The 14,334-nt window shown below is 47.2% G+C and overlaps 2 protein-coding genes across 2 annotated transcripts in view; both read left to right on the forward strand.

Annotated features, from left to right (window-relative positions):
* Positions 1-339: 339 nt before the first annotated feature.
* On the forward strand, positions 340-4,327 carry LOC135235261 (methyl-CpG-binding domain protein 2-like). The gene is made up of 4 exons (XM_064300578.1): positions 340-786; positions 2,385-2,528; positions 3,177-3,316; positions 4,199-4,327. Coding segments are annotated over exons 1-4 (663 nt in total). The 5' UTR covers positions 340-409; the 3' UTR covers positions 4,201-4,327.
* mbd1a (methyl-CpG binding domain protein 1a) overlaps positions 4,202-14,334 on the forward strand; it is a 17,759-nt gene continuing 7,626 nt past the window's right edge. Inside the window, exons 1-10 of the mRNA XM_064300575.1 lie at positions 4,202-4,816; positions 5,428-5,510; positions 5,664-5,707; positions 8,495-8,638; positions 10,158-10,223; positions 10,543-10,590; positions 11,108-11,140; positions 12,318-12,371; positions 13,599-13,670; positions 14,251-14,334. The exon at positions 14,251-14,334 is cut by the window's right edge and continues 81 nt beyond it. Of these exons, the coding sequence (XP_064156645.1) occupies positions 5,462-5,510; positions 5,664-5,707; positions 8,495-8,638; positions 10,158-10,223; positions 10,543-10,590; positions 11,108-11,140; positions 12,318-12,371; positions 13,599-13,670; positions 14,251-14,334 (594 nt within the window). The 5' untranslated portion in view covers positions 4,202-4,816; positions 5,428-5,461. The remainder of the gene's footprint in view (positions 4,817-5,427; positions 5,511-5,663; positions 5,708-8,494; positions 8,639-10,157; positions 10,224-10,542; positions 10,591-11,107; positions 11,141-12,317; positions 12,372-13,598; positions 13,671-14,250) is intronic.

Consider the following 14,334-nt stretch of genomic DNA (forward strand, 5'->3'; position numbering starts at 1 on the left):
GATTCGATGAGGCGGTGTTGTATCGCTGAGGAGAGGAGTGGTGGGGTGTCATGGCGTGAAGCGGGACCGGTGGCAGGTGTTTAGGCGGAGGGGGACATCGTCGTTGGCGTTGTTGGTGATCGCTGAAGGGGACTCGTGTTGGCGGTGTTTGTAGTCGCTGAAGGGGACTAGACGGAGGAGCGGTTTTGCGTACGCGAAGGGGACTGCGTGTGGGCGGTGTCGTATGCTGAAGGTGGACTCGTGTTGCCTTTTGTTTGTTCGTGCTAAAGCGAGACCCGTTCGCTTGCAACCCGTGTTGTGGTTTGCTGTCCGCAAGACTGTTGTTCGGCCTATCGCAAACGGGGCCCTGAGGGTGCATGAGCGTGCTGAAGGCCGCGGGGGCCTGGAGGGCAGACGCCGGGATTCGGAAATGAAGGACGGAGCGCCGGATCTGCTGGAGGAGAAGAGAGGGAGGGGGGAGGGGGGCATGGGGGGGGGAGGAGACGCCCGGGCAGACGGACGCGCGCGCCAAGCGGTGGAGGCGGGGGAGGGGCAGAACCCCATCCCAGAATGCCCGGTGTCCCCGGCGGGCGCCAAGCGACGAGCGCACGAGGGCACGGCAGCGGGGGGCGAGCCCGAGGACCCCCCCGGAGACTGGCTGGAGCCGCTGGAGGATGATGAAGAGGAGGACGACGAAGACGGCCAGAGCACCGACCCCGACGTGTCCTTGCAGGTCAACGGGAGCAAGGAGGAGGGTGCGGCCGGAGACGGGGACAGGAAGCAGACGAAGGGCTTCGGCAGTACTCTGTAAGCTCCTCCCCTTTTTCGCTCTTGTTTTCGCGTCGCTAATATTGTCAGAAGATCTTTCCGGAACAGTATCGCTTGCAAAAAAACCTCAACCTTCATTGTTGAGTATTAGTCTTCTCCCTCATTAAGAACTTGTTGTTTCATTGGGCCTCATTCACAAAACTTTTCTTAAATTATTCTTACTTTTTTTCTTTAAAACTTTCCTACAAAAACCAATATGTGATTCACGTCACATGTGCAGACCTTTGTTTCCGTGCGTATCCCAGGTGTATGAGATGAGGAATGCTGACTGTTTGTAAATATTATGCGCAATCCTGTTCATGTGATTAACAAAAGGAAACAGCCATGAACAAATACAAATAAGAATAAAAATTATGAATGCGCCTGGAAATGTTCTTGCATGCAGTTTACGATCAAATGTGTTCGTACGTATTTTTTGTGAATTGTGAGTATAAGAACTGGATTATAAACACTGCGGTTATGTGTTTAAAAGTACGTCACAGGGCTCAGCCCGAGGAATGCCGATAATGGTTTGACACTTTGGCTTGTGTCTCGTTGCTTTGCAGTTTATTTTCAAATATGTCAGCTGAGCCTGTAAACCCCGCCCCCAGATGTCTTGTCTCAGATTCAGTTACACGTTGTAACGAGGCTGGTGTGTTTGTGCATTTCACATTCCTCATGGAAACTGATACTGATAGAGATGTTGTATTCAGTTTTGTCTGTGCGAAGGGTTTCCTTAGGAGCGTAGCCTCTGGGATGCATGGATAACCCCTGCAGTTCCGTGCTATCGCACCACGTAGAGTTTGGTAGTCTTGCATGAAACTGAGGTGTGGTGCAGGAAATCCAGGTTCAGAGGTATTCAAGGTTGAAAATAAAGGGGTTTTAGGCTCTACACAACAGCTGTGTAAAATTCTAGCTTTTAGGGAAAGAGAAAAGAAAGGAAAAAATACGAGTGTGGACTAGTCTTGAACGATGAAGAGAGACAGAAAACCTTTGTTAGTCAGAGGATCGCAGAGAGTTAATATGTATTCTCTCCATGCCACATGAATAAACAACGCATCGCATTTTGAAAGTACCGAGCGAAATTCGGTGTGGATTATTTTATTCCTCGACAGGATGGATGGGCTGTTGATGGCTTAGAGTGTATAATATGTAGAGACAGCGACAGCAATAGAAACCTATGGGGAGCACATTGGAACCAGGAAGTACCATTTTTTCGCTCAACAGACATGCTCAGTTGTGTCCTTGGTCACATGGCTAAATTCGAGTACAACGAGGATAGCGCAGACATTGGCTAAAATTAATAACAAAAATTAAATAAAAATTCTTTCATATATTTGTCTGTGTGATGGGAGAAAAATATTTTACCTCGGAAAAATAATAAGTGATTTTTTTTATTATCTAATATAATGCACGGAGTTAACATAAATATTTAAGTGGAAGTATTTTATTTTTGCTGTCAAAGTCCAATGGGGAGACTTACTTTTTGAGCGAAAATCATACATATCAGTAGGGGGCGACATTACATCCGATCCTGAGGTGGAGAATCTAAAGCTGGCCTCTTGGTTGATAGCCGCGACCCTGCTCTTGTTTCTCAGCGGCACCCCCAGGCGAAGGCGGCGGAGGACGGCGCTCGGTGAGAAGTGGGTGGACTGCCCCCTGCTGGGCGAGGGCTGGAAGCGCAGAGAGGTTTTCCGCCGTTCCGGATTCAGCATGGGCAAGACCGACACGTACTACATGAGGTACCCGCCAAGCCGCTACACACAGGCTAGCCCCCCTTTAGCAAGACCGACACGTACTACATGAGGTACCCGCCAAGCCGCTACACACAGGCTAGCCCCCCTTTAGCAAGACCGACACGTGCTACATGAGGTACTCGCCAAGCCGCTACACACAGGCTAGCCCCCCTTTAGCAAGACTGACACGTACTACATGAGGTACCCGCCAAGCCGCTACACACAGGCTAGCCCCCCTTTAGCAAGACCGACACGTACTACATGAGGTAGAGTGATATCCGACGTGACGTTGGTTGTTTTGGTATCTTATATGAGCTCACTGGCGCCTCCTATTTTTGAAATGTGGGTTGAAGGGCGAGAAATACTGAGCTAATTTCTTTCCAGATTTGTAATTTACAGTTTGCTACTGGCAATTGAAAGCAGTGGAGTTCTACGACACGGACTTAATAGTTTTGAAAAAACACTTTTTCAAAAAGCCTACTCAACTGAGTGTTACCTTAGCAAAGTTGAAAGGACTCAAAAAGCAGTGACATAGGCCTATTGTGCCTATTTGATATGAATAAATAATACAATATTTTGTTAGTCATATTCATATTGTGTACACTCATATGCAAAATGAAAAGGGAGTAATTTACACTGCTGTCCCCCCCCCAGTCCCCGTGGCGAACGTGTCCGAAGTAAGATCGAGCTGATGAAACTCCTGGCGGGGTCTGTTGACATCACCAACTTTGAGTACAAGTCTGGCCTGTTTCTGGAAGAGGGTTCCGTCAGACTGAGGAGAAGGGTACGTACCTGTGTGACACAACACCTGCCTCTTAACCTGTGCAGCAGCACCTGTCTCTTAACCTGTGCAGCAGCACCTGCCTCTTAACCTGTGCAGCAGCACCTGCCTCTTAACCTGTGCAGCAGCACCTGTCTCTTAACCTGTGCAGCAGCACCTGTCTCTTAACCTGTGCAGCAGCACCTGCCTCTTAACCTGTGCAGCAGCACCTGCCTCTTAACCTGTGCAGCAGCACCTGCCTCTTAACCTGTGCAGCAGCACCTGTCTCTTAACCTGTGCAGCAGCAGCACCTGTCTCTTAACCTGTGCAGCAGCACCTGTCTCTTAACCTGTGCAGCAGCACCTGTCTCTTAACCTGTGCAGCAGCACCTGTCTCTTAACCTGTGCCGCAGCAACTGCCTGTACTTCTGAACAGCAAAATGACTTACTATTCATACAGAATGTTGTATATGCATACTTATGATTTTTTCCTTTTTCTTTTTTTGTAAAGAACATACATTTTGGGTAAATATCTGTCTGTCCTGCCTCACACACGTTTTGGGAAGGGTCCGAGTGACATCACCATGATCAGGGTTTATCTGGTTTTTTTTATCCTATCGTTTGCTTCTGCCTGGATTGACTCAAAACAAAAAAAAAAAAATAAAGTATTGACCACTTATGTGTTTTAACAAAAAATTTCTACTCTCTGAATAATGTGCACCAAAGGCATGCTATTATGATTGATCCCATGAGACATTTTTACAATTGATTATTGACTTAATTAGAATTCCATGAACATAATTGGAAATGAATCTCTGGTTACTGAATACAGTGTTTCTGATTTCTCGTATCTCACCGTCTCTCATGTCCCCCCCGCACACCCCCCCCCCCCCCCCATAACCCCGCAGCGTGCGAAGGAGACCACGCCGCCTCCACGGAGGACGGGACGCCGTCCGAGCGCAGCTTCTCCTCGGAGAAGACGGGCACCCCGAGCGGAGCCACACCCCCCACAGCCAGGCCGCCACCCCCCAGCGGCCTCTCCTCACCCCCACAGCCAGGCCGCCACCCCCAGCGGCCTCTCCTCACGCCCCAGCAGCAGGCCGCCGCGCCGCCCCCCTCCCCCAGTCCCCCAGCTCCTTCTGCTCCCCCCCGCGCCTGGTGCGCGCCTCCCCGCTCGCCCTCGCCGTCGCCGTGACGCCCGTCCGCCGGCCCGCCAGCGCCCCCGCCCTCCAGTTCGGGGAGTTCTCCCCCCAGCGCCTCAGCGCCCCCGACACCCCCAGCCGGGAGCTCCTCTTCCCCCGGCTGTCCCCGGCCTGGCTGGACTCCTCCCTCGCCCCCCTCGGCCCTGCCCTCAGCCCCGAAAGAGACCCCCGCACCGCCCAGGACAACCTCAAGTCCTCCCCCGCCTTCTCGCTGCCGGTGTCCAAGCACTCCCCGCGATCCCTGCCCATCTCGCACTCCCTAGACCCCAACTCGCCGTCCAATGGGGAGGAAGGGCCTACCAGCTACGCTGGATCGGCTGGACCGCTCGTGTAGTGAGTAGCAGAGCGGCCGTATCCCATAGTAACCATAGCCGTATAACTGACCGCTATGGTTCCCTCCGCGTGCGCCGTCTGTGGGGGAAACTGTGATTTATTTATTTATTTATTTAGGGTCCCCATTAGCAATACACAGTGTGCAGCTAATCTTCCTGGGGTCCAAACATAAAGTACATGCAATACATACAAGCTTGTATAGTGAGACATAAAATCAAACAAACAGACAAAATGATACGAAACAGTAACATTAGAAAAAATTAAGTAAGAATAGTAATAAATGAAGAATAAATGTATATATTCAATATAATATATAATATAATATAAAATAAATATATATATATATATACACTATTCAGATGCTTACAAAAGGACAACTAAGTTAAGCCACCTTACGTGAAAAAAGAAAGAAAAAAATCCATATATATATTTAATAACAATTAGAGTTCATCTTGAAAGCTTTGAGCCGTGATTATAAATACATAAGCGCAGATTACAGACATTTGATAAATAAACAGCGATGTGTTTTGATTTTCAGCAGCAGTTCTTTTCTGTTTAACTGATTTTTTTTTAATGAAAAAAAAAACATTTTTTTCCCCCTCTCATTTCAGTGGCTGTTCCAAGTGTGGCTGCTCGTACCCAGGCATGGTGTTCAGGAGACCTGACCAGAAATCCTACTGTCCAAAATGCACGCGTACGTTTCAGTTTCGCTAATTTAGCTACTTTAGATGTGTGTGTGTTCGTACGCAGGAATTAAGAGAGCAGTTAAAGCCGTCGTGCCAGTCGATGTCTGAGATGTCTCGTTGCCTCAGTTGGCGGTTTACGTTTTCGCTTTCCGCTTCTGTAGCCGAGAAGAAGCTGGAAGCCCCCCGAAACATCGTCTTCAGGAAGGTAGCGCTCCCCACGCCCGTCCGTTTCCGCCCCACACCCGTTCAGCACGTCTGCCTGCCTGCATGTGCTCTCCTGCTTGTCCATCCGCCATTTCCCCCTTGTGTGTGCATGGCGCTCTTCATCTCCTGGGGTTTCTGTCTTCTTTCCCATGGGGGTAGGGTGGGGTGGGGGGTAGGGGGGGTTTCCTGCCTGTGCTGTACGTGCTTTTGAATAAATGGTGTAGAAATTTTAGCTGTTGAAATTCTCATTGCCTGTGCCGTGCTTGTTCTGTGGTGAATAGAAACCAGTGTAGATGTTTGCACCTGAGGTTAATCATGTTAATGCCCATCTCGACCACAGGATGTTTTTCAGTTGCTTATTTCTCAACCGCTTAAATTCAGTTGGCAGCCATGGTGTCCAATGATTGCTTGTTCGTGTTTAGGAGCATGCCTGTCCTCCTGGCCGAATATTCTGGTCTTGGGTCAGGATTGGTCATTCGTAGGTCCTCCAAATGGGCCTACTGATCAAGGCCTCCTTGGGCAAAGGAAGGAATTGGGTTTGTAACCTAAAGGTTGCGGGTTCAACTCCCAGGTAGCGCACCGTGCTGTTTTGCTCTTGAGCAATCCGCTTAACCTGCACTGCTTCAGTAGAAATATCCAGCTGTGTAAATGGATACTATGTTGTGCAAGAAAGTCGCTCTGGATGAGAGCGTCTGCTAAATGTATTTTATTTAGATGTTGAAATTCTCATTGCCTGTGCCGTGCTTGTTCTGTGGTGAATACAGACCAGTGCTGTGTGGCTCGCGCTGCTGTGTTGATGTTCACACCCGAGGGTGAATATGCTAATGCCCGGAATTTACTGTACTGAAGTGCCACCCGGTGGGTTGGGATTTGTAAGATCTCGGGCATGAGGGCACTGTGTATGGCAGTCTGCAGCATGCTTTTGGTGCCATGTTTTGGAGCTGTCGTGGGGTTTGTGCTTTGTATGCGCTGAGGGCTGGGCGGGTGGGGGGGGGTGAGGGGCAGTAAAAACCAGGTCACATGTAGGCAGTGAGATGGCGAGTAGAGGGTCTGAACGCACCCTTTCCAGATCCCTCAAGGCAAAGTGTCGCTCGGCTGATTCGGTCAGTTTCAGTCGAGCGCTGAATTTTCACGCTGCGTCGAGAGTCTCACAGTCATGCAAGTCGTGTACAACTGGGGATGTTCCAGATGCTTCTGTATAATTGGAGTACTTTTGATTTAGGTCTGTGTCATTATAATGATTGGAATGTTCCTAGTTTGACCAGCAGGGAAAACCCGAGAGTAGAGTTCATACTCTGACACTGGCTCAGTGATGACAGATGTTTTGTCACTGAGGTCAAAGCCAAATTCATGCAGTCCTAAATTTTTGGAAGGGCTGTAGGACAAGACCTGGCGCTCATATTAAAGTGTACTGGGTTACTACATTGTTGTCTAATTCCCTTGGCAATGTCCACTTTCCCAGTTTCACAAAAATGTATGATTTGGGCATTCCAGAGAAGTACCCATAAGATGTACGAGTGGACAACCGTGATGCTGGAAATTTGTTTAGCTTTAAATGCGTAATTTTATTGCGACTGCTGTGGCTTCACTGCTGAAATGTGAAACTCCGCTAACTAGCTGCTAGCCGTGTTTCAGTTCTGAAACTCTTTCATCTTCAGTACAGCTGACTGCACTTGTATGGGACGCCTGTGTTCCTCCCCCCCCCCCGCCTTTGCTCCTGATTTTAATCTGAGCCCACTCTAGCAACCTTCAGGACCTCCCAAGGGGCCCCTTACGACAAAGAGCGCTGACAGCTGTGCTGCGTGCTCGCGTTAGCACGCCAGCTCCTGGCTGTGTTCAGCTATCGGCTCTACCTCCCCCTGCTGTTATCAGTAAGGTTTCCCATCCACAGCTGTGTTCGAGCCTCAGTTCACCTTTCCGCTCTGTGATATGTCACGCTGACACTTATGGGCTGTATAGAAAGTGAAAGGTTTGGGCAGTTGAAAGAAACGCTTGTGCTGAGGTTATGAAAGTGCCGTCGCACACACGGTGTGTGTTCTGTTACAGGAGCGAGAGAGCTAAAGAGATGGATAGAAAGAGAAAGAGGTGTGGGCACACCCCCAGCCAGTGGGGTACTGTAAGTGGGAGAAGGAGAAACCTACATGGTGATCTGGTCCTTCCCAGTTCTTACTGGGTTCTACCCAGTGGTGAATGGGTTCTTTGGGTTCTACCCAGCGATGACTGGCTTCTGCTTAGTGGTGACTGGGTTCTACCCAGCAGGGACTGGGTTCTACCCAGCGGTGACTGGCTACTGCCCAGTGGTGACTCGGTTCTTTAGGTTCTACCCAGCTGTGACTGGGTTCTTTAGGTTCTACCCAGCTGTGACTGGGTTCTTTGGGTTCTACCCAGTGGTGACTGGGTTCTTTGGGTTCTACCCAGTGGTCACTGGGTTCTTTTGGTTCTACCCAGCTGTGACTGGGTTTTTTGGGTTCTACCCAGCGGTGACTGGGTTCTTTGGGTTCTACCCAGTGGTCACTGGGTTCTTTAGGTTCTACCCAGCTGTGACTGGGTTCTTTGGGTTCTACCCAGTGGTGACTGGGTTCTTTGGGTTCTACCCATGGTCACTGGGTTCTTTTGGTTCTACCCAGTGGTGACTGGGTTCTGTGGGTTCTGCCCAGCGGTGACTGGGTGCTGTGGGTTCTGCCCAGCTGGTGACTGGGTTCTGTGGGTTCTGCCCAGCGGTGACTGGGTGCTGTGGGTTCTGCCCAGTGGTGACTGGGTTCTGTGGGTTCTGCCCGTCTCTTCACAGTGGCTGCCGTGCGGGCAGTGCCGGGCGTGCCAGGTCACAGCGGACTGTGGCACGTGCGCCAGCTGCCGGCACGGCCTGTTAAACCCCGCCTCCCTGAAACCCGTCCGCTGCCGCCGGAGGAAGTGCCTCTGTCCGATCCGCAAGGTACAGGCTGGTGGTCTCCATGGAGACGCAGGAGGATCATTCCACATGAAATCTGTCCGCCTGCTCGCCGGTCCTCGTGCATCCAAACCAGTAGCCGTTTGGTGAGGACACTAATCACTGAACTAGAAAGTTAAATACTAAGACTGTTGCATATTTGGCATAAATTATGTATTTTGCAGTTAAAGCGAAATAAAAGTGACTCATGTTTTTATGAGGATACTATTCCATTATGTCCCAATAAACAGCAGAGATCTGGCAATCAAGAGGTGTAGTGCTGCATTTACCGAATGAGCCATTAAGGCCTAGAGTTTACACTGTAATCTTAACCTATCCCTGTACCCAAACTCATTCCCTGTGCTTTTTTGGGAAGCTTTGGAAACATGGAAATGTATGAGCTAAAACAAATATTCTGGCTTCTGTGATTGATTTCACTGGAATGATCCAGGGACACGTTCAGCTTCTGGGCGTGCGTTTTTATTTATTTGTGTTTTTTGGATTTTAAAAAAGAATGCTTACTGCCAGGTGAAAGAGTGCAAACGCTTCTCAGATTGAAGTAATTGCATTTCACAGCGACTCTAGACTAAAACTTCTAGAGTTATGCAGTTAAACTTGGATTCTTGGATTTAATATATGACGTATCACAGTTTTTAATAGACAACCAATTAACTGTTAAAGAGTGAATTTTAATTGTGTCTGGAATCTTCTATACCCTGGGTTTTCAACAGGGGTCCCCTCTCCTAGATGAAGCAGATAAGTTTACTGAAGTGGGATAGAGTAGGAAATTTGTGTTTTTGTAGATTAGTTAGTAATACATGGAAACGTGTTTGAATATGCAAAACTTTATTGAGACTCGCATGCTGAAAGTTCCTGCTTTATGAACAGTGTTGTGTGCTACAGGCAATGTGGATTTTCATACATATATGACATACAAATCCCTCATTCAAGTGCAGCGCAGGCATCTATGTAAGTGTTTCGCAATAGAATGAACCCCCATCTTGTCCGAACTGGACTTTTCTCGCCTCAGACTAAAGACTAATAGCTAACCTAATCTTTTTTGAAGAGCTTGCTTGCTGCTCTCCCACAACATATGCAGTAAAATATCTAGTGTTAATTCAGCTCTTAACAGAGTACATATATAGTCCAGTAGGAACCCATTTTTACTCTGTAAGAGTTGATTTAACACTGAATGTTTTGCCGTGTATGGAAAACCCCCCACTACTGCTACACTTAAGCCTTTTAGTCTGTCCCTCTGTCCCTCTGTCCCTCTGTCTTTCTGTTCCCTCACGTTTATACATAAATACTGCACACCTTTGCATGTCCGGTTCGCTTGACTACAGCCTGACCAGTGTTATTTTCTTTGTCACGGACTCTAATCACCTTGACAGTAAGCACTACTAACCTCGTTGCGGTTTTTGTAATTACAGAATGTTGTAATTTGTTTGAAGTGCGATTGATGAGATTTACCCGATGGTGATGATGAGAGTGGTGTGGCTGAGCTGTTGTGTAATGCTTTTTTCAGGACGGCCAAGGCCAGTGGGTGCTTGGGAGGGCATCGGACACGAAGGAACAAGGCACAACCACACCGGTAAGACCTACGGCCGCGGTGGCAGAATTATCTGCAGTTGAGCATTAAAGATTTTTAAACCTTCATCCCTCTGTGACAGTGTTTGTGTCATGTTTTTAACAGTCTAGTGTGGTAGCCTGGCAGGCTGAGGGTGATGATGGTCTTATTCTTTTCCCTCAAGAGTTTAATCATTGGTTACGCTTTTGTGTTTTTATTTTGTGTTCACGTTTCATCAGTGAGTGCAGTTTTTAAAAGTAAAGCCTTTTAAGAATATGATCAACGCTGATTTATAACAATAGAAAAATAACCAAACGTCTACTTCCTTTACCCTTTCTTTCAGAAAAAGACAGATAAATTATCAAAGTTTGGGAGGAAACTCAAATTGACGGTGAGTAGGAGAATGCTTCACTTCGAATCATCCCACAGGGAGCACATTACATTACATTACATTAGAGCCATTCGGCAGGTGCTTCTGTCCAGGACGACTTACAAGAAGAAGACAGTTGTTGTAAGTCACTCTGGATAAAAGCGTTTTAGACCAACAGTCGCCCCAGCGGTGGGAGGTAAATGCTTGGAGACCACAAATGTGGAAACCTGGGATTGACTCGTTAACCAGCTACGCCTGTTATGGGCAAAATACATGAGGATTACACCATAGGAAGATGTACAACTTAGCAAAGCTACAAAATTGCAATGTAAAAGAAATGTGAATAACAAACAATGTAATGACAAAATGGAAGTGTTGTTAACCACAGCCACAGTGGTTAAGCCATTGTGGGGGGCGTGGGGGGGGGGATGTCAACAGAAATTCTTTGGTTGATTAATATGCCTGTTTGGTGTCGCTGATAGGTCTGGGACACAGAAAGGTATGGGAGCCAAATCAAACACATTTTTTTTGTTTGCAGAAATTAAAGAGGCAAATTGCTGAGGATGTGACGGTGAGTGCGGCCAGATGTTTGGTTTTTTGGGGGTTTTTTTAAATTTATTACGTCGTTACAGTGAAATGTATTTGTGTAAATGAGGTTTATAGTCCATGTACAAGAGAGTCCAAATCTAACACTGAGATTTCTCTTTGTTCTGTCTCTATTGTATAAGGAGAGCTGGGCACAGCCATGGTTCCACACCACATGACATTACAAGACAGGGGGGCACAACACACTGTCTGTCTGTCTATCTATGTACACTACATGGCCAACATCCCGTCCAAAATGATGGGCTTTAATATGGAGTTGGTCCACCCTTTGCTCCTGTAGCAACCTTCACTCTTCTGGGAAGGCTTTATACTAGATGTTGGAGCATTGCTGCAGAGATTTGCTTCCATTCAGCCAGAAGAGCATTGATGAGGTCAGGCACTGATTGGCCGATTTGGCCTGGCTCGCAGTTGGCTTTTCAATTGATCCCGAAAGGTGTTGGATGGGATTGAGGTCAGGGCTCTGTGCAGGCCAGTGAAGTTCTTCTTCATTGATCTCGATAAATAACTTCTATATGGACCTCGCTGTGTGCCCAGGGGCATTGTCATACTCAAGCATGAAAGGGTCTTCCCTAAACCGCTGCCACAAAGTTAGAAGCACATACAGAATCGTCTAGAATGTCATTGCATTAAGATTTGCCTTCACTGAAACTAATGGGCCTAGTCCAAGCCATGAAAAACAGCTCCAGACCAAGGGGTGTCTAGATACCTTTGGTCATATATTGTCATATATCTCTGTCTCTTCCTCCATCTCTTTATCTGTCTCTCTATCTCTCTCCTTCACCCTCTCTCAATCCCTGAGGAGGATTTTGGTTCCCCCAGTGGATAATAGTCCTCCCATTATTGGGTGTTGCTAAGCACTGCTGTACGATCTGTAAATGGCTATATCCTCTAATAAACACCCAGTATGTAATAAAGAGAAAGTACATCTGTTGCAACAGAACTGGGTGAAATCACAGTCAGCGTTGCTACGTTCAGAATTTCTACTCTCTTCCCTTGCGCTGGTATTTTTCTCTGTTTGAAAGTACACGTGGGGCTGTTGCTCTAAATATTTGGCTCACCACAGCCTAATGGTGAAAATTATTATCGTCATTCCATTTCACTGCGGTCGCTGCCACGCCCATTTCACGCCGTCTCTTCCTTAGAGAAAGCCCAGGGCTCGGCGCCTGGAGTATGGCCAGACTAAGCGCTTTAAGAAGGTGAGGCGGTAAGACTTGGAACGGGGCTGATATCAGGCCTTCTGTTATATATATATACATATATATAATATATATATATATATATATATATAATTATTATTATATATATTTTTTTTATGCATTCATGGCCAGTATGTCTGAAGGAGAGTCATGATCGTTTCTGGATTCTGTGGTTGCTTGGGGAATGATAATCCCACAGCTGTAAACTGTTGAGCGAGTCAGTGCATGATTATGAAGTGTGTCGTGTTAATGTCAGTGGGCTGTGTTTGTGCATGTTAGTCGTGGTCCGGAGAACTCTGTGAACATGCCCTGGTTGGTCCAGTGTTAGTAGAGGTGGTGGTCGACGGTCATCATTGGAGGGCAGCTCTCACGCGTTGTTGGTTGTGCTACTGCTGATCTGTCTGCTACCAATGTTGAGCCGATAACGGTGTGCTACACTTCCCCAAAAGTATCTTGTCTTTCCAAAGCCCGTGTTTGCAATCTGAAGGTTCCACTGATTTTCTCTAAGCAGTTGTTCATGCAGATCAGCTCTTTGTCAAATGGCAGTATTTCCACATAGTTTGATGACCCTAATCTGACTAAAGATGAGACGCGATCAGTACGCAGCCTACATTGACCAGAAAGAGATTGGTACATTAAAATTCCTGAATATTCAGTTGTACGTTGTGTATCAAAACTAAGGGTGAGCTTAGACGATTGTTGTTAGGTTGTTGCTGGGGGCTGTTATTGGAGTACTGTTGTTGGCCCTGGACTGGTTGCTAAGGAACAAACAAGCTCATTGATACAAATGGCACAGGTGCACCATTTGGCTAACTGGGTCATGTACACTTCTGCTTCCTGCCTGATGCATGCTGGGATAGGGTCCAGCCTCCCCTCAACCCTGAACAGAAATAAGGGAGTTAGATAATGAATGGATGGATGGATGGAAGCAAGTTAGATAATGGGTGGATGAATGGAAGCGAGTTAGATAATGGATGGATGGAAGGAAGCAAGTTAGATAATGGATGGATGAATGGAAGCGAGTTAGATAATGGATGGATGAATGGAAGCGATAATGGACGGATGAATGGAAGCGAGTTAGATAATGGATGGATGAATGGAAGCGAGTTAGATAATGGATGGATGAATGGAAGCGAGTTAGATAATGGATGGATGGACGGAAGTGGAAGTGAGTTCAATAATGGATGGATGGATGGGTGGGCCTAAAAGGAGTTTCTCTTTGTACAGCCGTATGCCGTTCCCCAGTACAGCGACACGGAAGACTACCCCGGATATTACGATGATAACGACGACATGGACGTGAGTATGAAGGAGGGTGAATGTTTTCCTACACTTAAGCACCACTTTGTGTTTGTTTTATTTTTCAGTTAATCTTTTTATTGTTTTTCAAGCAGAAAATGCACATTCATCACATCCACCAATAGTTAATAATAATAGTAATAATAATAATAATAATAATAACAGAAAAACATTTCAACCACAGTTGTTGAAAAAAAAAACAAAATACAAGAACATTGTTGATCTTATTTTTACAATACATACAAGGCTACTAGCCTGTATGTTGGCCTGTATGCATCTTCATGAACCAGTAGAAATGGCCGGTGCAGTGAATGTGCCCGTGCATTCCCACAGCTCTCTGTTATTTTTTTATTAAATGGGAAGGACATTCAGCGACAGATTTAAAGTTTCTGCCTGGAAACATCAGACCATTTTGTTTTAAGAGAAAAACATCTTTTAACTGATCCAGCGCTGCTCCCCTTGTTCACATTTTCCTCCATGCCACAGTAACCATCTTGTCTCTCACACACATGCACACACACGTACGCACACACACACGCACACACACACACACGCACTGACCTGCGCTCCCTCTGCGCAGAACGGACCGAAGAAGCGCAGCCGGCGCGCCTGCGGGAGATGCGACGCCTGCCTGCGCACGACGGACTGCGGCCGCTGCGACTTC

The sequence above is a fragment of the Anguilla rostrata genome, chromosome 11 (genome assembly GCF_018555375.3).
Source record: "Anguilla rostrata isolate EN2019 chromosome 11, ASM1855537v3, whole genome shotgun sequence".
NCBI lineage: Eukaryota > Metazoa > Chordata > Actinopteri > Anguilliformes > Anguillidae > Anguilla > Anguilla rostrata.